Raw genomic sequence first — 25,000 nt, forward strand, 5'->3', positions numbered from 1 at the left:
CTGGGTCAACAAAATAAAGTACCAGTAAAATACTAGGGTCGGTTTAATCGACCAGCCTCCCTATCCCCAAATTTTCGGTCTTATTCCTTTAGTAGAAAGAATCATTAAACTATTATTATTATTATTATTATTATTATTATTATTATTATTATTATTATTATTATTATTATTAGGGTGTCATATCTTTGGTTTTGTACAAAGTATTGTTCTAGAGAATATTTAAGTAAACAAAAAAATTATGAGTTTGTTTTAGACTTTGAGATTACATAGACAGTATTTTACGTAGGATATGGGCAGTTCCCATGAGCACTATCTTTTGAATTTCTGCCATTTTGGGGTTTCCTAGTATCTGAGCTAGGTAGCAATCAACCCCTTTTGCTATCATTCCATGGGCACCTATGACAACAAGTATTGTTTTAGTATTGAGGTTCTACATTTTGCCAATTTCTATTTCAAAATCTTTATACTTGCTCAGTTTTTGGTAGGTCATGACAAATACGTTTATATCGATTGGGACAGTCATATCGATGAGGAGGCATGATTTTTGTCTGAAGTCTTTGAATATAATACCTGGCCTATTCGCATCTATCTTTCTGCCATTTTGAATGGTGAAGTTCCAGAGGAGTGAGATATGATCATTTTCAAGCACTGGAGATGGTTTGTGCTCCCACCAGTTTTTATCATGGGACAGGTCCAGGTTTTTGCAAATTACTCAGTGAATATATTGTGCTGCTCTATCATGCCTGTTGAGATACTCTGCAGGCGCAAGAAGACTGCACATGGGGACAAGATGATCAATGGTTTCATTTTGTTGTTTACATACTCGACATGTTGGGTTACTGCCGTTCTTTAATATGTTGGCTTGGTAGGTTTCATGTAGGTAGGCATTGATCGTGGGCTGCTATTATTATTATTATTATTATTATTATTATTATTATTATTATTATTATTATTGTTATTTTATTATTCAGTATTCCTAGAAAACATGTTGAACGCCCTGCTATCACCCTGGACTCGGCGGAATATGAGCGAATCAAGGAGAACAGTAGAAACATGGCGGAAAAGCTGAAGATCGAAGAAGAGAGGCTGGTCAAAGAGCAGGAACTGAAGCTGGTAAGATTGATTTGACAACACACACACACACACACACACGCACGCACATGCAAGCACACACACATTCACAGATTCGCACATACCCACACACACGGACACACATGCACGCTTGCACGCACACACAGATGCGCACATACACACACACACACGGGCACACACATGCGCGCAGACACACGCGCACATACACACACATGCGCTTGCGTACACACATACACACAAACGGGGACACACGCACACGCATATGTAATATATATGTATATATATATATATATATATGTATCTTTATTGTGAAATTTAAGTCTATATATGTATGTATGCGTGAGCCAGCGTACATGTATATATACACGACTGTTCCTAATTCAATTTAATTTAATTCAATTCAATCTTTGTTAATTAGGCCGGGGTTGCGGAGCGAAAGAAACACATGCAGAAATGTCAGGTCAAGATAGACTATGATTTACATGACGTCAGCGATAATAAGGCCAGTTCCATATTGACCGAAGCCAGTCAAAGGATTTTTGAAAGAGACATGGAAATCAAAATCTTCAATGAGGTCAGTAGAAACCATTTTGCTTTTTACTGTATATATATATACATGTATATATGTATATATGTATATGTATATGTATATGTATTTGTGTGTTTGTGTGTGTTTGTGTGTGTGTGTGTGTATGTGTGCGTGTGTGTATGTGTGTTAGTGTGAGAGTGCTTGTGTGTGTGTCAGTGTGTGTGTCAATGTGAATATGTGTGGGTGAGAGAGAGAGAGAGAAAGAGAGAGAAAGAGAGTGAGAAAGTGCGTGTGTGTCTGCCTGTCCTGACACCGTGTGATACTTGTAAATGGGTGTCACCGTTATATAAGCGGTGATTTTGTTTTGGTGATTGATTGAACCACAGTAATCGTCTGATGATATTCTTGGGTGTTGATGACTAATTTTGACACTTATATCTTTTGATTACTGTAGTAGTAGTAGTAGTAGTAATAGTAGTAGTAGTAGTAGTAGTAGTAGTAGTAGTAGTAGTAGCAGCAGCAGCAGCAGCTCCCCTTCCACCCACCAAAAGCATCACGCTCTGATCGTCACAAGGCGATTCACAGACGCGGCCTAATTTCTTGCCCATTGGCGTTTTGTCATCCCTCTCTCTGCCACTCAATATCGCGTCCATGAAAAGGGCCATGCTCTGTTTGGTTATAAAGTCACCCACAGACACACTCTAATTTCTTGCCCGCTCTGACTTTTACACGCTGAATCTCCCAAAGAACTATCTTCAGGGTACACATATATGTGGAGGGCTTAACTACATGCACGTTACTTTCACGAGCAGGCTGTTCCGTTAATCGGATCAGCTGGAACCCATGTTTTGTAAGCGACGGATTTTTTTTTACTCAAAGCCACACTCTTAATCTCTGTCCGTTGTTATTCTTGCAGTTAATCGAGGACGCTAAGTCTCACGCCACTCACGATCTTCAGGTAAAAGAGAAACAAGTTATAGAACAACAACATGTAGCAGAAGAAAAACGCTTAAGAAAACTGATGGAGGACGATTGCGAAGTAAACTTAAAGTACCAAGACAACGTTGTAAAACAGCGCAAGAAACTAAGACAGCTTATTGCTGAAGATATCAGAAAGCAGATCACCGAACGAGAATGGGAGAAGTTGATGAAACTAGAGGCCAAAGAACAAGAGAACGCCAAAATGCTACGTTACTTCGAAGACATGATAGCTGAGGATGTGCGAATTGAAGAGGAAAAAAAGCGGAGGCAAAAAGCTGTATTTGTACGTTTGCTTTCTCCATTGTTTGTCTTATATTTTTTTCTCTGGTCTTCATTTATAAGTTTAGGCTTGCAACGGAGCCTAGGGCATATAACTTTGATAGGTTTCGGCCAGTATAGACCCAGGTCATGTCTAATTTAATAGCACCCCCTATAAAGCCGGAACTTAATTTAGTTTCCATGGTGAACGAGTGACTGTTATCGAAAGACTCATCCCTACACGGGGCGCCCATCCGCCGTAGGGTGAACTTCCCAGCTATTGCTGGGATATCACTTGCAGCCGAATGGAATAAAGCAATATGAAATGAAAAGTTTTGCTCAAAAATACAATGCACCATTCGTCCCGGGAAGCGAAACCATGATCTTATGGTCACGAGTGCATCTATTGTTACATGTGGGTGGGACACAACGATTCTAGCAGGTCTTCTGTAGAACTTCATATTGCCAGGCATCTCGGTCAGTTATCATTTCCTTTGTAAACCCTAACATCCTAAAATCGGTCCTCACCACTCCATCTGATGTCTTTCTGGTTCTCCCTCTTCCGCTGTTACCAGCCACTTTCATAGACATGCACTTCTGTATGCAGCTGTCTCTACTCACATGCATCACATGTCTCCTCTCCTGCATGCCACATCTAATTCCTCTTATGCCCACCTCTTCTCTCAACACAGAAAACAGCGTCGCCTGAGTATTCGCCGTCTCATTCCATTCCTCTTTCCTACTCTCTCACAACGTCTCTCCTACCTCTTTCTCTTACGCATGATGTTACCCGAGTTCATGCGTTCCTTATCAGTTGCAGCCAATTTTTTCTGAGATGATTTAAAACTCTACTGTCTCTCATTAATTTATCTCTCGTCAACTTTTCCCTGCGAAGCGTCTCTGTCCAAAACATCGGATATTCCACTCCCTGCGACAATTTCCCCAGTTCCCTTTTTATTCATATCTTTTATCTTTTACTTGTTCCAGTCACTCGACTGTGACCATGCTGGGGCGCCAGCCACCTTGAAGGGTTTAAGTCGAAGATATCGACCCTAGGACTTATTCTTTGTAAGCCTACTACTTATTTTAACGGTCTCTCTTTTGCCGAGCCGCTAAGTTACGGGGACATAAACACACAAGCACCGGTTGTCAAGCGATGGAGGGGGACAAACACAGAAACAGTGGTTAGGAAGCAAGCTACTTACCACACAGTCACTCCTGCATCTATGCATGTATTTTATGTTTTAGCGCTAGATATGTGTGTATACATGTATGTGTGTGTGTGTGTGTGTATTTGAGTGCGTACGTGAGCGCGCGCGCCTGTATATAACTATGAATAAATTTTATGCGATTTGCTGTGCAAAATCGCGACGTTTCCAGATGCGAAATGGAAATGTTCAAATTTCATTATTATGACATAATTACTTGTGACGTAATGTCTAATCGAATAGACTCGAAATAGACTTTATTGGTCTACGACGGCAAGATTTTTTAAAGTCTTTACTAAAATCGATACAAAAAAGAAACAAAAACAGTGCAGTGAACTTCCAATCCCCATTGTAAGTTCACTCTTTTTATTGATTTTACTAAATATGACTTAATGTATACATATTCACACACACACAAACGTGCGCGCGCGAACACACACACACACACACACACACATATACACACGTGCTAATAGATGCGCATATATATATATTGTTTACCATTTTTGTCCTTGTTCTTTTGCCACGTCATGTACCCAGTTATGTATCTATATGTACATGTGGATGAACGTATATACATACATGTACATATATATGCATATACTCATATATTGTTTATATATATATATATATATATATATATATATATACATACACACACATTCACACACACTGTCTCTTTCTCTCTCTCTCTCTCTCTCTCTCACGCACACACACACATGGCTGGTGTCAGATTTCGGAGTTTTTCAATTTTGTTCAAAATGTCTTCAAATTTAGCTATATAGATTTATTTATTTATTTTTTGTGTGCTAATTATGAAAATGAAATTAGTTTTTGCCATAGATTAATAACTAGAAAGTCAATAGCTTTCAATAGCAGCAAAGAAAGCTGTCGTCTGCTCTATTTTTATTGTAAGAAAGACGCTGTACTTTGCGCAACAGTGACACTTTCCCCACCGCCGCCACCGCCATGGTAATATTTAGTTTAGTAATACCGATGAGGGCAGGGTGAATTTATAGTGACGATGGTTGTAAACGATTGGGTATTTTTGATAAGAGGTGAGTGTATAGAAACGATGGCACTGAATATTTGGGAAGTTTTGAAGAGGACGAGATGAGTGTAAACTAATAACGGTAAAGGTCGGGTACACGCATGCGCACACGCAAACACCCTGTATTTAATTATAAAGTAATCTTACGTATTGTAAATTTCTCAAGACAGGTGATAAATGTGGACTTTTGATTAAATATTTTCAGGAAGCCATGAAGGAAAGCAATGAGCAGCTTCTGAAACACAAAGCCTTACAAAAGAAACAAGAAGATATGGAGGATGAACGCATTCTTGAATTCCAGAGAAATAAAGCGGTAAAAGACGTGTCTCTAACCATATCGAAACATCGACACCGCCATCACCATCATGACAACCACCAGCACCACCACTACCACCACCACCACCACCACCACCGCCACCATCACCACCATCATAACCATCACCACCCTACCCCCACTACTATCATCACCACCACTACTACAACCACTACTACTACCACTCTAGTATCGTCACCACTACCGCCACCATCATCACCCACCCCACCCCCACTACTACTACCACCACCACCACCACCATCAGTAACACCACCACCACATACAAATACACAGGCTCTCACACAAACATACACGCACTCTCTCACACACTCACACACACAGACACACACACTCGCACAAACACACATATACTCACACACACACACATGTACTCACACACACACACACACACATGTACTCACACACACACACACATGTACTCACACACACACACACACACACACACACACACACATGTACTCACACACACACACACACATGTACTCACACACACATGCACTCACACACACACACATTGCTCTCACATTTTCCGCAATCTTAAGACGTCTCACGTATCTTGTCTCACGCCAGGAACGAGAGGCCGCTTACGAAGCCGAACAAGAGAGAATCAAACGCGAGAAAGACATTGAAATCAATAAAATGCGACGCCAGCAGGAGCGGGAAATCGATTCGAAGGCTGAAAAGCAAGCATTAATGGCCAGACGCGAAATGGCACGTCTGGAAAAAGAATGGCGACGCAAGGAACTGGAAGACGCGAGGAAGAAAGCGGAAAGCGACGCCGAACTGATCGAATCCAGAATACAACAGCGGAAAAACAAAGAAAACAATATGGCGCTGCAAGTAGCAACAGATCGGATGGAATTCGAGAGTATTCTGAAGTGAGTAGATGACTACTAGTGCTAGTGTTGTTGTTGTTGTAGTCCTTCTTCTTCTTCTTCTTCTTCTTCTTTTTCTGTTTCTTCTTTATTTTCTTCTTCTTCTTCTTCTTCTTCTTCTTCTTCTTCTTCTTTATTTTCTTCTTCTTCTTCTTCTTCTTCTTCTTCTTCTTCTTCTTCTTCTCCTTCTCCTCCTCCTCCTCCTCCTCCACATATGCACGAATATGTGTATACGTCTTTAATGTGTGTACACACACACGCACACACACATGCACATACATTACATACATACATACATACATGCATGGATGCATGCATGCGTACGTACGTACGTACATAAGTCTTCGCTTTTCTCGAACAGAGCGCAGAGGGCCGCCATGTTAAAGGAGAAGAAAGAGGAAGAAGCCGCATATGCGCGCGCACGTGAACTGATCAAGGACGTGCAAGCTCAGGTAAGAGAGAAAGAAAAAGAAAAAATCGAGCTGAGAAAATTGAACTTTCAAGAAGGCAAACGCTTGAAGGAAGAACTTTACAATCACAAATTGAAAATCAAGAATTGCAAAGAGAAGAAGCTGGAAGAAATAGCGTAAGGACTTTTGCTTATTTACTTGCTTCAGTCATTGGATTGCGACCATACTGGAGCACCGCCTTTAAGGTCGGTTTAGTCGAAGAAATTGATCTTAGTAACTGTCTGCCTTGTTTACTATGTAGTCTTGTACCAATTCCAGCGTTGTCCTTTACCGAATCGCTAAGTTACGAGTACGCAAACAAACCAACACCAGCTGTCAAGCGGTGGGATGAGGTGAAAGACACACACACACACACACACACACATACACACACACACGCACGCACACACACATATACAACCCTTCCACCCATACACACACATACCCATAAACACACGCACATATTTCAACATAGGCACACATACACTTTCCACATACACACACAAACACACACATACACCTTTCCACATGCACGCCCACACACGCACGCACACAAACACACCCATACAAACACATACACCCTTCCATCTCTCCACCCCACCCCCAAACATAAACACACCCATCCATAAACACGCATACACACATTTCGACATAGACACACACACACACACACACACACACACACACACCTTTCCACAATCACACCAACCCATACACACCCACCCACCCTTCCACCTCCCACAAACAAGCCCACCCACCCACATACACTCGCGCACACGCAGTACCTAGCCGTTCTCTGCTCTAATCTCTTCGATTCTCTTCGATTCTCTTCGATTCTCTTCGATTCTCTTCTGTTTCCAGTAAAACCAACATCCCGAGCAGATATTTAAACAAAATGAAACACAACCTGAACGAAACGAACAAGGAATTGGAGACGATGCGAAGCATCATGGAAGGCACGTGGAAAAAGAACATTCCGAAGCCCCCCTTCGTCTAGCAAATATACAACGCAACCAGCATCACTATTGTTAATATTATTATTTAATAAATAATTTATATATTATTCATATTGTATCTATCTATCTATCTGTCTATCTGTCTATCTATCTATCTATCTATCTATCTATCTATCTATCTATCTCTATCTATCCATCTATCTATCCATTTGTCTGTCTGTCTGTCTGTCGGTCGGTCTGTCTGTCTGTCTGCCGGCTTACCTGCCTGCCTGCCTGTCTGTCTGCCTCTCTCTGTCAGTCTGTCTGTCTGTCTGTCTATCTATCTGTGTGTATGTATGTATATATGTATGTATGTTATATCTATACGTATGCACGTGCGTACGTACGTGTACTTGTATGTATATTATATATATATCTACGTAGGTATGTGCGTATGTAGTACATATGTATGTATGTATGTATGTATGTATGTATGTATGTCATTATTCAGTTTTGTTTTGTACATTGAAATTAATATTTCACCTGAAAAGGACAAAAAACTTCTGGAATGTATGTATGTACGTACGTACGTACGTACGTATCCTCCAACCATGGTGAAATAACTGAAACATTAGTGGTTTGCAAACAAAGAATCTGGTTATGTTTGTTCTTTATTGTGTTATAATACTCCCTTATTGCTGCCGACGTCAAGGCTACAACGAACCAATGATTGGGCACTAGGGAAAACCTCCAACCATCGAGCTTAATGTTCGGTTCATATCCACTGCAATATGAAATACACTGAACATATATACACACGCATACTTAAGTGCATATATATATATATATATATATACACGCATTAGTGTCATTATTAATATCAATATGTATGAATTATATATATATATATATATATATATATATATATATATATATATATATATATATATATATATATATGTTGTGTTTCGTAGTAAATTATGTTATACCTTGTTTTCATGTTCATTTTCTCAATTATTTATATTGGTTTATTCAGAGCAGGAAAGGACGCACCCATGACCTTTGCTGGACTCCAGGGGGATGGTTCGATGCCGGCAGTAGAAAGCAGCTCATTAAAATATCAGTGAATTTCCCGAACCGAAGACAATACACTATATGATCATACACCCACATACCTACATTCTGCCGCCACCAACCCCCCCACATGCATATACATATGTATGTATGTATACATATGCGCTCACACACACCACGAACATATATATATATATATATATATATATATATATATGTATATGTATATATATATATATATATATATATATATATATATATATATATATATATATTTTCAATATGTTTGTATAGGTATATATGTATATCAACACATGGATACATACATAGTGCAGTAGACTTACACACAGAGACAGATACACACATAAGATATATGTATGTAAATATATATATATATATATATATATATATATATATATATATATATATATATATATATACATACATATGCATACATACATGCAACCACGCATAGACACACAGGCATATATATTTATACATATCTGTGTATACATATATATATATATATATATATATATATATATATATATATATATATATATATATATATATATATATATACACATGCACACACACACACACACACACACACGCACATACAAACATACACACACATATTTACACGAGTGGACAAACGAAAGTGAGACACAACACATTTGTTTTACGCATGTTTTTAAATAATGGATTGACTCGGCTCCATGTTTACATACATACACACACACACACACACATACAAACATACATGCATACATACATACATACATACATACTTTCGTGCTGGCAGATCCGTTAGGACGTCGAGTATAACGTTTAGATGCATGTCGTCCGTTTTTTGCGTTCTAATTTCAAATTCCAACAGTGACAACATGCATATTATTATCTATACATATAAATTTGACATGGGCGATTCTTTCTTGTCGTGGGATTCACGGTCAAACACCTGGGTGGAATTGCGTGAAATTGTGTAGAATTATCCAGTGGTGTTGCTGGGTTTTGTATTTTTTCATAACTCCCATGGTTACCGAGATAATCTACTATAATAATACTCATGTGTTTATGAATGAGAAAGGAAGGGGTGATAGACGAATAAGGAAGGAAGGGGTAATGTCATACTTGGTAGTGGGATGATGAAAATTGTACGCTGAAGAAAATAACTCTTCGAAACTCTTAGTTTTAGAATGGTGGCAGCTGATGAAGGAACTGTTCTCTATGTGGCCTGTGTATTTTCTGTGCTGTTTATCATTTTGTCTACGTGTTGTTTGCAATGTCCTGTACCCAGATATGCATCTATATATACATGTAGATGTAGGTATGCACATACTTGTACATATATATGCATATACTCATTTATTATTTGTTTCATACACACACACACACACACACACACAGGTAACTAACTAGACATTAACTGCTCTTGCATCGAATCAATGCAAGGGTGACAACTCTATGTTGCCTATGTAAATGAAGTATGGAGGACACGTACATACGTACTAATATTCATCTGAAGCGGATTATCACATACAGCCTGCAAAAGATGTTGTTATCGTCGCCTTATCCTTGAGGTAATCATGGCATTTTTTTGCGTTATCGTCATAGTCAGTTCTATGAAGTTATTCCTAAGGAAATTCCAATTGAAATAATACATGTTTATTCTACAAAGGTGTTCGGTTCTCCCATTTGAGAAATATTTGTACCTTAGTACATCCAAAAAACAGACAAAAAGCCTCGTATTCTATTGGTTACGACGACGAGTGTCCCAGTTTATTCGATCAATGGAACAGCCTGCTCGTGAAATCAACCTTGCAAGTGGTTGAGCACTCCACAGACACGCGTAGCCCATTACATACTTCTCAGGGAGATTCAGCATGACACCAGAATGTGACAAGGTCGGCCCCTTTGAAATACAGGTACTACTCATTTTTGCCAGCTGAATGGACTGGAGCCATGTGGAATAAAGTGTCTTGCTCAAGGACACAATGCAGCGCCGGGTATCGAACTTACGATCTTCCGATCCTGAGCTATATATATATAGATAAACATAGCTTACCATTTGTAGTAATTATGCTAGTTAAAATAATGATTGTGATAATTTATGATATTATGTAATTAATACTAATAAATATAATTTCAAATTTTTATCACAAGGACAGCTTAGGGGAGGGGAATGACTTATACCCCTCTTATTTAATCGACAACGAAAAGATAAGTCGAACTCGGCGGAATTTGAACTCAGAACGTAGCGGCAGACGAAATACCGTTAAGTATTTCGCTCAGCGTGCTGACGATTCTGCCAGCTCGCCGCCCCAAAATATAATTGTAATAATAACAATAATAATATTAATTGAGGCTATAAACTCAAACATAAATGAATTACCTCTGAATAAATAATGTACTCCATACAGTGCAATGTAAACAAAGCTACTACAATTGATTGTGATATGAAAGGAGATTTTATAAACCACGGTTCAACTGTGATAACGGCAGAGGTGGATTATGAGACCAGAATTCAGTTTGCTCGAAAAAGTAACGCCACCACCTTCATCTGAATACCAAAGTTGGAAGCTTGTTCGAATGAGTTCACTTTCAAAATGTCGTAAGTGATGGAGCCTAGATGAAATTATAGCGATGCATAATTGCATACAGAGCAATGTGCAGTTGGTGCAGTAGAAACATATGTTGGTTATTGTTATATACGCTGTAGAAAACATTTTTATAAAAAGATTTGGATGTGAATAAATCTCCATCCTCCTCTTTGTTTTCAATAACACACACACACAAATATATATATATATTTGATAATCTATGAGGATTACTTATTACAGTTCACGAAGTGTAAAGGTGATTTAAAAAACAGAAATTTTGAAATGTTATTAAATCATTTATGAGGAAGTTACTAACCTTTTTTGGGAAGAAGTTTTTCTTAATATGTGAGCGCTTTCGTTAAACCTTTCTAAACACACGTGCTCTTAAAAAGGAAGTTATTATTTTTGTGGTAGTTTATTTCCGGTTTATTTTTGGACTTCTGGTTTTAGTCATAAATATTCTTTTACCATTGATTATTATCTGGAATGTTGGCTATTTTCGGTTTAATTTCGCATTTAGAATTCTTATAAAGTATACAACTTTTGCATGTATATATATATATATATATATATATATATATATATATATATATATATATATATATATATATATAGATAGATAGATACACACATACATGTATATATATACAAGCATATATGTATGTATATATAATATATTCTTTACTCTTTTACTTGTTTCAGTCATTTGACTGCGGCCATGCTCGAGCACAGCCTTTTAGTCGAGCAAATCGACCCCAGGACTTGTTCTTTGGAAGCCTAGCACTTATTCTATTAGTCTCTTTTGCCGAACCGCTAAGTTACGGGGACGTAAACACATCAGCATCGGTTGTCAAGCGATGTTGGGAGATAAACACAGACACACAAACATATATATATATATATTCGACAGGATTCATTAAGTTTTCGCCTACCAAATCCACTTACAAGGCTGTGGTCGGCCTGTGGCTATACTAAAAGATATATATATATATATTTATATTATATATAATATATATATATATATAATATTTATTTATAATATATATATATATAATATATATATAGTGTATATATATATATGCGAAAATTACATTTATCTCTAAATAGATTCAGAACGAAAATTTCTTGTTCGGACCCTTTCGTTTGCGCTCGTTGGCAACAGCCCACCATATCATTAGTATCAATTAATTGTTTATTTCAACGAAGCTTGAATTTGGTTGCTCTACTTTACATACCTACATAACATGGGGAACAGAAGACGATGCCACGTGGTCACTCACGGCTTGCGAATCTTTGCAGTTAAGCAGGATTAAAATTTTGTTTTGTGCCAGAGCTTTTGGTCACGTCATAAAAGTGAACTTACTCAAAAGTGGGGGGACAAAAAAAAAATAATAAAATATCACATTACTTGATTCGCTGATGAAGGAATACAAATCTGAATGAATTCTAGAAACTAGATGTATTGATCCAAAGGTATGATATAATTATAATTGGCTTCGATATTCGGCTTTTTAAGATTGTTCTTACCTGTATGAGACTTCTGCATGCCTTTCAAATCTGATACATTTGTAATAATACCACTTATGGTGGTTTTTACTTTATCCGTTGCAAAATCTATTATGTACATCGAGATATGTTTTCATATTTGCGTCATGAAGATAACATTTACATATTGTACATGCGCATACACACTGGCAAACATGTACACGTGCATATGTATACATACGTACGTAAATATAAATATATATATGTATACATGCATATATATATATGTATGTATATATGTATATACATATGTGTGTATATATAAGTATATATATATATATATATATATACACGTACACTCACACATATACACAGACATACATAGAGATACTCACAGACACATCCATATAAAAGAAATAATGAAACCATAACAACTTCTCAATGTATTTCTTATGTAACATATTTTTTTCTGTTCAATTTTCTTTTCTTTTTCTTCTTTCTTTTTTTTAAGAATAAAATAATTAAACAAAACAATTAAAAAAATATTTTAAAATATAACAAACAACAAAATTGAAAACTTTAAAAAAAAAACATCTTCTTTTGGTCCGGCACAAAAGCCGGTATAATGTTTTAATACTAGAGTTGGTTGTGGATGGGATATGTTAATTAGTTGATTTGGAGTCTTTCATTCATTTCTGAGCAGTATTAGATTAGTGATTTACGCGAAGTGAGAAAGTTTCTAGCAAGGATCGAAACCGTGTATCGAGTAATCGTCGTACTGGAAACATACACACCTCTTACATCATACTGGAGCCTATTAATTCTCGGCTCAAATAACTCTTAATGTACATTTTTCTTTCTGTCCTTTTTTGTTATATTTTGAGGGCGGGTAGTGAGGCTGATTGTAGCAGGTGTTCGAATACAATGGTCGTAAAAATTGTTCAAAGGACAGAGAAGGGCAGGAGGAAGAAACGGATGGATGTTGATGTTGTGATACTCATACCTTCGCAAGGTCATTCTGTCTGTAGTTGTATAAGGAATTAACTGTAGCAATTAGTTATAAGTGGTGAATGAAAACCACATTGCGTTTTTTGGTTAGGCCATGAATCAATGTGTTTTTTTTTCTCCCTAAATGACCAGAAACTGATTCGAGACAAAGTAATCTTTAGTTAAGCAGAGATTGAGAAAGGAGAGAGAGAATTTTGTCTTTGGTTAACCAGAAATTTTGCAAGGAAGGGGCATTTCACCTCTGGTTTACCTGAGATTGATTAGGAAGAGCCGTTTCATATCTGGTTAACCAAAGATTGACATGGAAGAGAGATTTCGCCTTTTTTCTGATTTACCTGAGAAGGAAGAAGGGCAAGGAAGAACTTTCAAATCTGGTTGACTAGAAATTCATAAGGAAGAGAGATTTCGCTTATCTCTGTTTTACCTGAGATCGAAGTGGAGGAGTGGTTTAACTTCTGGCTTACTATATACTGATATGGATAAGAAATATATTCTCTGGTTACGCACGGTCTGAACAGGGATAATGGTTTTTACTTTTGGCTGACCAGAAACAGACATAGAAGAGAGATATTTTAATCTCTCTTTGACTTGAAATTTAGACAAATTTCATCTCTATTGGATTTCGGTTTGACAAGCAAATTAAATTTTATAATTGGATGACTGGAAATTGGTATGGAAAAGGAATTTTACTCTGGTTGATCTCAAGTCGGACAATAGTCGACGTTTTATGTCTGGAGACCAGAGTTTTGACAAGGAAGATATATTTGGAAAAGAGATTTCTTCTCTGGTTGATCTGAAAACAAACAGCAACAGAGGTTTTACGTCAGGTGGTCAGAGTTTGACAGGGAATTTTCAACAAGGGATTTCGCCTCTGGTTGACCAGAGAATGTGAGATGGAAGAGAGATTTAACCTCTGGTTAATCAAAGGCTGAAGACGACTAGCGATTTTACCTCTGGCTGACCAATGACAAGCAAGGAAGAGGGAGATATAACTTCTGGTTAAATGGGTTGGACAAGCGTAGCGATTTTACCTCTGGCTGACCAGAGAATAACAAAGAATAGAGGGATACAACTTGTAGTTAAACTGACTGACCATAGAAGATAGATACATGGAAAAGAGATATTTTGTCTCTGGTGAACCTGATATTGACAAAGAAGAAATCCATCAACTCTGCTTGGTCTTGGATTCACATAGAAATTATATTTATATATCTGAGTGATTAAATATTAATATGGAGAGAGATTTCTCCTGTGATTGATCTGAAGTTGGATGAGAGCAGAGGTTTTAAGCCTGGTGGTCAGAGTTAGACAAAGAGATCTCAACTAAAGGTTTTATTTCTAGTTGACCAGAGAGTGAGATGGAAGAGAGATATTTAACCACTGGCTAATCACAGGTGGAAGAGGAGCAGTGATTTTTACCCCTATTTCATCAGAGATTGGCATGGAAGAAACTGTTTGCTTCAGGCTCCTCAGAAATTGGCAAGGAAGAAATATATGTTATATCTCTGACTACAGACTGACCAGTGGCTACAGGGAAGAAAGACGTTTTTTTATTTTTTAACCTCTAGTTGAACACAATTTCACCAAAAGAAGATATTTTTCCATTTTACCTCTGAGAATTTTTACCTTGCCCGCCACATCAAAAAAGTAAAAAAACTCAAAAATTACTATTAAAAAAAAATCTTTTTTGTTTTAAAATTTAAAATAAAATTATCAAAAACAATCAAACAAACAACAAAAACGAGTATAAAAAACAAACGAAACCTCTCTTTCATCCCTTCATTCTTTCTTTTTCATGCTTCATATTGATAACATACATACACACATACATACACATACACACATACACGTATATATATGTATTTATATACATATACATATATATATATACATATATATACATATACATATATATATATATATATATATATATATATATATATATATATATATACATATATATATATACATACATATATATATATATATATATACATATATACACACACATATATATATATATATATAAACATGTATATACATATACATACTCCTATATACATATATATATATATACATATATATATATACATACATATATATATATATACATATATACACACACATATATATATATATAAACATGTATATACATATACATACATATATAGATATATACATATAAATATATGCTGAATTTTTTTTCTTACAACTTTCACCTTTCAGCCATTTTCATCATCATCCTCATCATCTTTTTTTTCTTTTTTGCTTTAAAATTTTACTAATAACTTCATTTCCGTTTCCATATTTTTTTGTTTTAAAAGTATTTTTCCGGATAATTATATTTTTTTTTAAAGAATTTTTGTTTGTATATTTGTATACTTGTATATTTTGTTTTTATAAATTTCTTGTTTCTCTTTTCTTTTGTTCGTTTTGTTTATTACATATTGATATCATACGTCTACCGGGTTATAATTTTGTATATCGTTTTCAAGTATATGTACACTATAACGTTTTGGTATAACTAAATTTTCTGAATAAACGTCACTGTTTCGCTGGTGGTGGTCACCGCCAACACCAACAGCGTCTTTATTAGGTGGCGACGGCTGCGGCGGCGAATATGTATTTGTATTGTTTCCCTCCAAACCCGATCCCCCCCGACCCGTCCTTGCTCCAGATACCACCCCTGGCCCCGAACCTGCCCCTCCTGTCACTGCCAACGCCGCTGTCGTCGTCGTCGTCGTTGTCCGTGTTGGTGCTTCTGTTGGGGCTGACGATGTTAATGGTTTGTAAAAACGATCGGCGAGAAAGAGGCTGACAATGGAAACGAGGCGCAGGGTAAGGACTAGCACGATGAGGTTGGCAGCTAGTCCTATGTCGTTGTAAATCCAACAGGAAGAATCTCCTTCGCATGTTGACTGCCACACTGAACATGCCCTGTCGATGATTGTTCCAATGAGAAGTGGGCCCGGCAAACTACCAAGCATGCGAACGAGGAAAGCATTAAGTCCTAAAGCAAAAGCTCTTTGGTCTTGATCTGTGCATCTGGAAAACAACAGAAAAATAATGATATGAAAACATGTGCTGGGAGAAGAGCGCTGTGGCTTGCTTGAAGCATTGTGGTACAGAAGTAAAATAACAGATAATGAAAGCGGAGAGATTCTTATAAAGCGAAAAGTGTATGTTAAGCAATCTTTATATTTCGAGCACAAAGTCCCATCATCGGAAGTGAACGGCTTAAAGAAATTTAAGTCTATACAGAAACAGCCAGGCACTGTGCTCGCTTCGTCCGTTTAGAGGTTGTGTTGGCAACGAGCGAATGTAGTAGCAGTAGTGGTAATAACCCCTTCCCACAAATTGGTGCTGCCAGTGGACGTAGAGGTCATAGTGGGGCGGTGGCGGATGGCTAGCTGTATGTTTGCAGCAGTAGTAACGAATGCAAGGAAGCTTACTCAATACATGTAATAGAGTATACTCCATTCGTTGGAAACCGATGACTCTCCGCCAGCGCTACTTGGTGTTCTTGATGTATACGTATTCTTGAACATGAACCACAGAAAAATGAGTAAAACGGAGTTATGATTGAATGTATCATCAATATATCTCGATATAATAGATTCTGGGGATCAATATGATTGATTAAATCGGCTCAAAAGTCGGTACTCCAGCCTGGGCGCAGTCTAATATTCTTTCAATATTTTACTGGTGTCAGTAAAATACTGAAAGAATATTGTTATACTTTGCGTGGGTCTCTGACCAAATAAAACACACACTGCTTATATTCCACCTCAGCTTAAATGAGTTAATTAGTCAATTAATGAATTACCCTTCCATGTGGTGCTTCAGCATGGCAAAACTGTCTACTAACGAGACCAGACAATAAATAAAGACTTAAATAAATAAAAATAAGAACAAAAAATATACTGTCGGTGCAGGCGGGGCTACGAGGTTAACAAGGTTGCTTTCTGATCATAGGGTCTTGGGTTCAGTCCCATTGCACAGCTTTTCTGCTATAGTCCTGGAGCGTGCAAATATTTGAGAGGAAATTGGGCATACACACACACACACACACACACACACACACACACACATACATACATACATACATACATGTAAGCATGTATGTATGCATGTATATATGTATATATATATATATATATATATATATATCTTGACAACATGATAACCTGTGTTTGTTTGTTTACGCCTTCTGATAGAATAAGAACCAAGCTTAAAAAATAAGTATTAGTGTTGCTCTAGTCAATTGAAACCCTTCAAAGAGATGCCCCAGCATGGCCGCAGTCGAAGTAAAAGAAAACAAAGCAAACAAAAAAAAATCCAACTTGGTACCTACCTGAGAACCATTGATACTAATGGAGTCTGTGCTATAAAACTAAAGAATACATTAAGAAAGACAGCTGGTAGGAAGAAATATATCTGCGTGCAGTCATGCACGCAAGTGTTTCGTGACACGGTCTGTGGTTCTACTGTCGGCTTTTGCTGAAAGTTTACTGCGTTTTCAACACACATGCAGTTCATGTAAAACTGAAAATAAACATATAAAAGAAAAACTTAGTAAACAGCATAGAGAGAAACACATGCAGACATACAGACATATATGATACGCAGAAAGACCGTCCGTAATACACACACACACACTCACACGCGCACATTACATTCCGCATATCCTCATATAGATATATGTAAATATATATATATATTTCTAGATGGTGAGATAGGTGAATAGATTCCTGGATATATATATATATATATATATATATATATATATATATATGCATAATATATCCTTTAATTTCGATTATGTGAAACGTTTTTGAGTTTGCTCATAAAAATCTCCTATCCTTATTGTTCCCATCTTCCAGAATAATTTTATGGGAACGTTATTAATCTGGTGCCGCTATTAATTTTTAGACGTGAAAATGTTTATTCTACTACAGAAATAATTAGAATCTAAAAAAATATAAATACCTATCGGTCGCAGAAACCCGTGATATACTGAAGAGACCACGACATAAATTTACATATATTAGCCAGAAAAATCTGCGATGTACTGAGGGCACAATAGATGAATCACGATATGGCGACGGATTACTTTATATATATATATATATATATATATATATATATATATATATATAATCATAAATATATAGGGATTGACAGTAACCTGCTTCTCCAACATACTGAGAATTCAGAAATAGCAGCCAAAGAACTACTGATTCCAAAACTACAAATTATTACTCTAAATTGAGAGCGATATTTTTGATACACACAGAACAAAAAACAGTAGAGAAGAGTAAAAAAACAGTAGAGAAGACAAAAATATCGCTATCAATTTAGAGTAATAATTTGTAGTTTTGGAATCAGTAGTTCTTTGGCTGCTATTTCTGAATTCTCAGTATGTTGGAGAAGCAGGTTACTGTCAATCCCTATATATTTATGATTATAAATGATTTTTACCGAAAAGGTTTTTTCATACTGAGCTACCCGGCAAAATTGTTAATTATTAATTTTATTACTAATTGACGATTCCCTGCCCTGCATATCTATCTATCTATCTATCTATCTATCTATCTATCTATCTATCTATCTATCTATCTATCTATCTATCTATCTATCTATCTATCTATATATATATATATCTATATGCATTTGTATGTGTGTGTGTGTATGCTTATATATCAGTCATATTCAGTTGGCTAGATAGTTAAATAGTTATAAAAAGGAAAGCATTTTTTAACTTACATCTCCATTTGCTGAGATTTTGGTGCAACCAGCGTGACAGGGTGAAAAATATTGTAAGCCATCTGGGGAACAGACTGGTTCATAAATTTCAGTTGTACAATGACACAACTCATTACATTTGGAAGTGAGGTTCACGATGTCGTACGGTTGTTTGCTGTTATTTCGTAATAATATTAAAATAGAAAAAATAATATTAGTCGTAACAACAACAGAAACAACAACAACAACAACAACAACAACAACAACAATGATAATAAAGTCTACTATAGGCACAAACCCTGAAATTATTATTATTTACAGGATTGTATAACACGGCACCGTCAAACAAAACACATATAACGGACCTACATAAACACAACATACGCACGTACATCCCACCCACAAACATATATCGTATGTATTACTTACTTGGCATTGTAGCTGGCACTGATCCCTGCAACCGGGACAGAGTCACATCTGGCCCAAAATGCGGCTATCCCCACAGACGACAGTGTCAACGTAATTATGCACATTCGTGCCATGCCCTTCACATGTAACTGCAACCGTCGACTGAGGTAACCGCCCAGCAGTTGGCCCGCTGCTCCAGCTGGCACCACGACCATACCTAAATGAAAGAATATAGCATTAGAAGGATCAGAAGAGTAATTAAACATACTCGTTTACAGCTGAGTAGACTGATGCAACATGAAATGAAGACTGTTTTGTTCCAGGAAGCAACTCACAACTCGATGCAAGAATTGAACCCACGTAGTGATAGTCGTGAACCAAACATCCTAACCAACCAGGCCACGAGCATTCAATTGAAAGAGATAACGATATTGAAAAAGAAGAGAGAGAGAGAGAGAGAGGGAGAGAGGGAGAGAGAGAGAAAAAGGGAGAGATAGAGATATGGTGAAGTGGTGTAGAGAATAAGAAGTACCATTTATAGAGTTCCATGTGAAGAATTCGTATTGGAACCTAATTTCTAGTGTCAGCGGAATGTTGACCTTTGAGCAAGTATCTCTACCTTATCTGAGGCTTCGAGTGGAGTGATTTCCTTTTTTTTTTGCTTGAATTACGAAGCATCTATGTTTGGGTACATGTTTCAGTATGAAACATGTCAACATGTGGGAGACTGTAAGCAATGTGTGTGTGTGTGTGTGTGTGTGTGTGCGTGCGCCAGCGTGTATGTGTGTGTGTGAGCCTGTTTGGGGGAGGGCGTGACTGCGCGCGTATGGGGTAGGGGGTCATGTACGCTTCATTTTGCGATGGAGAGAGTATTGCGTTTCTGATGTTATAAATAACGCTCTCTCTCTCTCTCTCTCTCAGACACACACAGCACACTTACAAACACACATACGGATCACGTACATTATGTTTATATATATATATATATATATATATATATATATATATATATATATTTATATGTACATATATTTAATCTATCTATCTATCTTGACATATACATATATATATATATATATATATATATATATATATATATATATATATATATATATATATATATATATATATATGCATATATGCATACATAACCACTGCGCCACTTTGCCGCCACTGGCAAAATGGCCCATTGGTTAGGGCAGCGGACTCGCTGTCTGAGGATCGATTCCCAGACAGGGCGTTGTGAGTGTTTATTGAGCGAAAACACCTAAAGCTCCACGAGGCTCCGGCAGGGGGCGGTGGCGAATCCTGCTGTACTCTTTCATAACAACTTTCTCTCACTCTTTCTTCCTATTTCTGTTGTGCCTGTAATTCAAAGGGCCAGCCTTGTCACACTCTGTGTCACGCTGAATCTCCCCCGAGAACTACGTTAAGGGTACACGTGTCTGTGGAGCGCTCAGCCACTTGCACGTTAATTTCACAAGCAGGCTGTTCCGTTGATCGGATCAAGTGGAACTCTCGTCGCTATAACCAACGGTGTGCCACGATATGCATACATATACAAATGCATACAAATACATGCATAGGCGCAGAAGTGGCTGTATGGTAAATAGCTTGCATACCAACCACATGGTTCCGGGTTCAATCCCACTGCGTGTCACCTTGGGCAAGTCTTTGACGTTTCGAACCTAAGCTCTCCGACAGAAAGAGATGAGAGAAAAAACGATGGAGAGAGAGAGAGAGAGAGAGAAAAAAAATGTGTTGGGATTAACGGTTTAACACACAGAGGTGCATACACGACGAGGAAATAACCACTAGAAGCACTCACCTGCCAACATGGACGCCCAAGATGGCGTTTGGTGAAAATGATTCTGAATAAACTTGGGTAAAAACGTGGCAAATCCGCCGACATTTACAGATTCGGCAATAGCACCGAGCGTGACCATGAGGAAAGTGGCGTTGTGGCTGAGTTTGCATATTTCTGTGGCCACTAAGTGTTCGGGGTTACCACTGTCTTTACTAATGAAGGGCAATTGCGTTTGAAACTGTTGCTGCTGTTGTTGCTGCTGTTGCTGTTGCTGCTGCTGGAGTTGGTGAGGCCGGGAATCGACCTCGTGTTGTAACTGTTTCATCGATTCATCGTCGAGGGATTTTTCGCTTTTTTGTACTGCAATGAAAAAAAAAAGAAATAAAAATTATACATATTGATGTTGTTGTTCTTATTGTTTGTTGTTGTTGTTATTGTTTATGCTTAGTCCTAGGTTAGTTTGAATCAGGTGAATATGATCAAAAGCGTTCAAGCCATGCCCATCCCATCTAATTTTCCAAGTAAGTTCCCCTTTGAGGCACAAGTCCGGGCAAAGTTGTTTTATGGCAAACCAGCAGTCGCCCATGCATACCAGCCTCCCTTCTGCCCGTCACCGATGTTATCCAAGGGAAAGGCAAAGGGGCCGATACAGCATGGCACCAGTGACGTCGCAACTCATTTCTACACCCGAGTGAACTGCAGCAACGCGAAATAAAGTGTGTTGCTCAAGACCGGGAATCGAACTCACTATCTCATGATTGTGGGCACTCTAACCACTCTAACCACTGAGCTATACACCTTCGCCTTTGGTTTCCTACTTACTCGACCCATAATACATCGGCAGCAGCGTCTTTCCGGTCTTCCTCCTTCTCAGTTGGTTCCAGCATGTTCTCCTCTATCCTCCTCCATCTTCCCCCCCTCTCTCTCTCTTTCAAACGCTATCGTATGTCCCCCCCCCCCACACTCTTTGTGTTAGCTATATTTCTCACATTCTCTGCTTTCCCATGCTATTTCCTTTTTTTCTTCTCTTCCTATTGCAAAACTATGCTCGTATAACCCCGCCTTAATTCATACATCCATACCTACACGCATACAGAAATGTACGCCAGCACACACACACACACACACACACACACACACACACACACACACACAACACACACACACACACACATTTATGTGTATCTTTTTGTATGTGTTTGTGTGTGCATTTGACGTAGTTTTTTTCATGTAAATATTTATAGACGTGCGTACACACACACACACACACACACACACACACACACACACACACACACACACACACACACAAATATGCGTATATATTTATATGTGTATTTTTCTCTGAGCGTACGCATGTGTGTGTGCGTGGCTGTACAGCTATGTAAGAGTGTATGGAGGCGTGTGTATAGCGTATGCCTCACTGAGAACAGATTTAATAGCAGATTGTACAGACATGTCAACACTTTCAAGCAGCGATCCAAAGAAATGAAAACAAATAATACATAAATATAAGCACCTCGTTCTCCGGGTACGTTCGAGCAGAAAGTGAGGTAACATGGTCACAGTTTCAATCCCAGACCGAACTTATATCACAAATGACTCCATGTAGTCGTTCGACATAACAGAAATAGTAACCAAATCTCTCTCAAGCTACACTTCACCATGTTAAAAAGAGGAATGATACATCGAAAAAACATAGTCCTAGATAAACTATGTATAAAAATAAAGACAACATAGCCACGAATGGAAATCTTTAAGGATAGGTTTACTAGATCGAGTTTGGCTTTCTATTATAAGCACAAGGACTGAAATTTGGGGGGCGGGGTAGGGGGTTAAGTCGATTACATCGACCCCAGTGTTTCACTGGTACTTAATTTATCGACTCCGAAAGGATGAATGACAAAGTCGACCGCGGCGGAATTTGAACTCAGAACGTGAAGACGGACGAAATGCCGCTAAGCATTACTTCTGACGTGCAGACAGTTCTGTCAGCTCGCCGCCTTAATTATTTCTACTAAAGGCACAGGGCCTGAAATTTTAAGGGAAGGGGCAAATTAATTACATCGACCCCATTGTTTTGCCCTGCGTATTAACGGTTCTGCCAGCTCACCGCCTTCTATGAATAACAATGACTAATGTTTTCAAAACCTCCGGTTTCCTTTTATGGATATGGATGTGATGTGAGTCATTTTGTATGTGTGCGAACCCAAGAATTTTTGTTTCACATTAGATTCCGATATAATCACGATATACAGCATCTGAAAGGTAACTTTATAAAAATTAATGAAAAAAATTGCCCATTTCTCTGAAAGTAATGAAGAAACAAATCCAATTTGTGTGAATTTTCTGAGACTTATGTCCTCTACTCACAGAAAAAAAAAAAAAGAAAAAGAAAAAAATTCGCTGCAAAGTCCCATACAATCGAAATTTACAACCATCTGATGCGTATTTGAAGAAAATTTCAAGAAAAAGTATTCATTCTTCTGAAAGCTATGAGGAGACAAAGGCAGCGGGGGAGGGCACAGTTGTGTAGGCATGCCTATATATATATATATATATATATATATATATATATATATATATATACGGAACATGATCGTTGGTGGTGATGGCGGCAATTTTCTTCTCGAACGAAAGACTGTATTTCCATTGGGTTTTCAGATTGATACTATCTGTCGGTGGCAATTCCTAGCAGCATATATATATATATATATATATACATATATATATACACATATATATATTTATATGGTCGATCGCTAAATCCACAAGTTCTTTTTATTCTCTCTCTGCTTATTTCCTCGTGTTCCTTTCTGTTGAAGAGCGTAGGCTCGAAACGTAAAAGACTTTCTCACTTCCCCGAGCGTCAAACTAATACATCTGCTTGTTCTTTATACACCTGCCTTCGTCTTTTGTTTTTCCTGAAAATAAGTGACCCTGAGAAGGGAATATAGTAAACGAAATCATAATTAACTGATCCTCCTGTATTTTCTTTTACTCAAAACCAGGAACTTTTTAGCGTCCACTCGTATGTATGTATGCATGCATGTATGTACGTATACTTAGAGTGTGAGAGAGAGAGAGAGAGAGAGAGAGAGAGAGAGAGAGAAAGAGAGAGAAAATGTGTTTGTGATTATAACTATTAAGTCATAGAA

General features: G+C 37.5%; 2 protein-coding genes across 3 annotated transcripts in view; one reads left to right on the forward strand and one right to left on the reverse strand.

The window, feature by feature from the left end:
- LOC149131058 (cilia- and flagella-associated protein 45-like) overlaps positions 1 to 7,840 on the forward strand; it is a 9,318-nt gene extending 1,478 nt beyond the window's left edge. Inside the window, exons 3-9 of the mRNA XM_089342073.1 lie at positions 972 to 1,113; positions 1,511 to 1,666; positions 2,538 to 2,885; positions 5,325 to 5,432; positions 6,024 to 6,331; positions 6,690 to 6,914; positions 7,639 to 7,840. Of these exons, the coding sequence (XP_089198199.1) occupies positions 972 to 1,113; positions 1,511 to 1,666; positions 2,538 to 2,885; positions 5,325 to 5,432; positions 6,024 to 6,331; positions 6,690 to 6,914; positions 7,639 to 7,774 (1,423 nt within the window). The 3' untranslated portion in view covers positions 7,775 to 7,840. The remainder of the gene's footprint in view (positions 1 to 971; positions 1,114 to 1,510; positions 1,667 to 2,537; positions 2,886 to 5,324; positions 5,433 to 6,023; positions 6,332 to 6,689; positions 6,915 to 7,638) is intronic.
- Positions 7,841 to 16,134: 8,294 nt separating this feature from the next.
- Positions 16,135 to 25,000, reverse strand: part of LOC106879810 (uncharacterized) — a 144,404-nt gene continuing 135,538 nt past the window's right edge. For both annotated transcript variants that reach the window (XM_089341833.1, XM_089341834.1), the window contains exons 7-11: positions 21,864 to 22,202; positions 20,057 to 20,252; positions 19,649 to 19,802; positions 18,237 to 18,427; positions 16,135 to 16,927 (exon numbers count right to left, since the gene is read on the reverse strand). In XM_089341833.1, coding sequence (XP_089197959.1) covers positions 16,336 to 16,927; positions 18,237 to 18,427; positions 19,649 to 19,802; positions 20,057 to 20,252; positions 21,864 to 22,202 — 1,472 coding nt within the window. In that variant the 3' untranslated portion in view covers positions 16,135 to 16,335. The remainder of the gene's footprint in view (positions 16,928 to 18,236; positions 18,428 to 19,648; positions 19,803 to 20,056; positions 20,253 to 21,863; positions 22,203 to 25,000) is intronic.

This window comes from Octopus bimaculoides, chromosome 25 (assembly GCF_046866305.1).
Source record: "Octopus bimaculoides isolate indiv1 chromosome 25, ASM4686630v1, whole genome shotgun sequence".
Taxonomy (NCBI): Eukaryota; Metazoa; Mollusca; class Cephalopoda; order Octopoda; family Octopodidae; genus Octopus; species Octopus bimaculoides.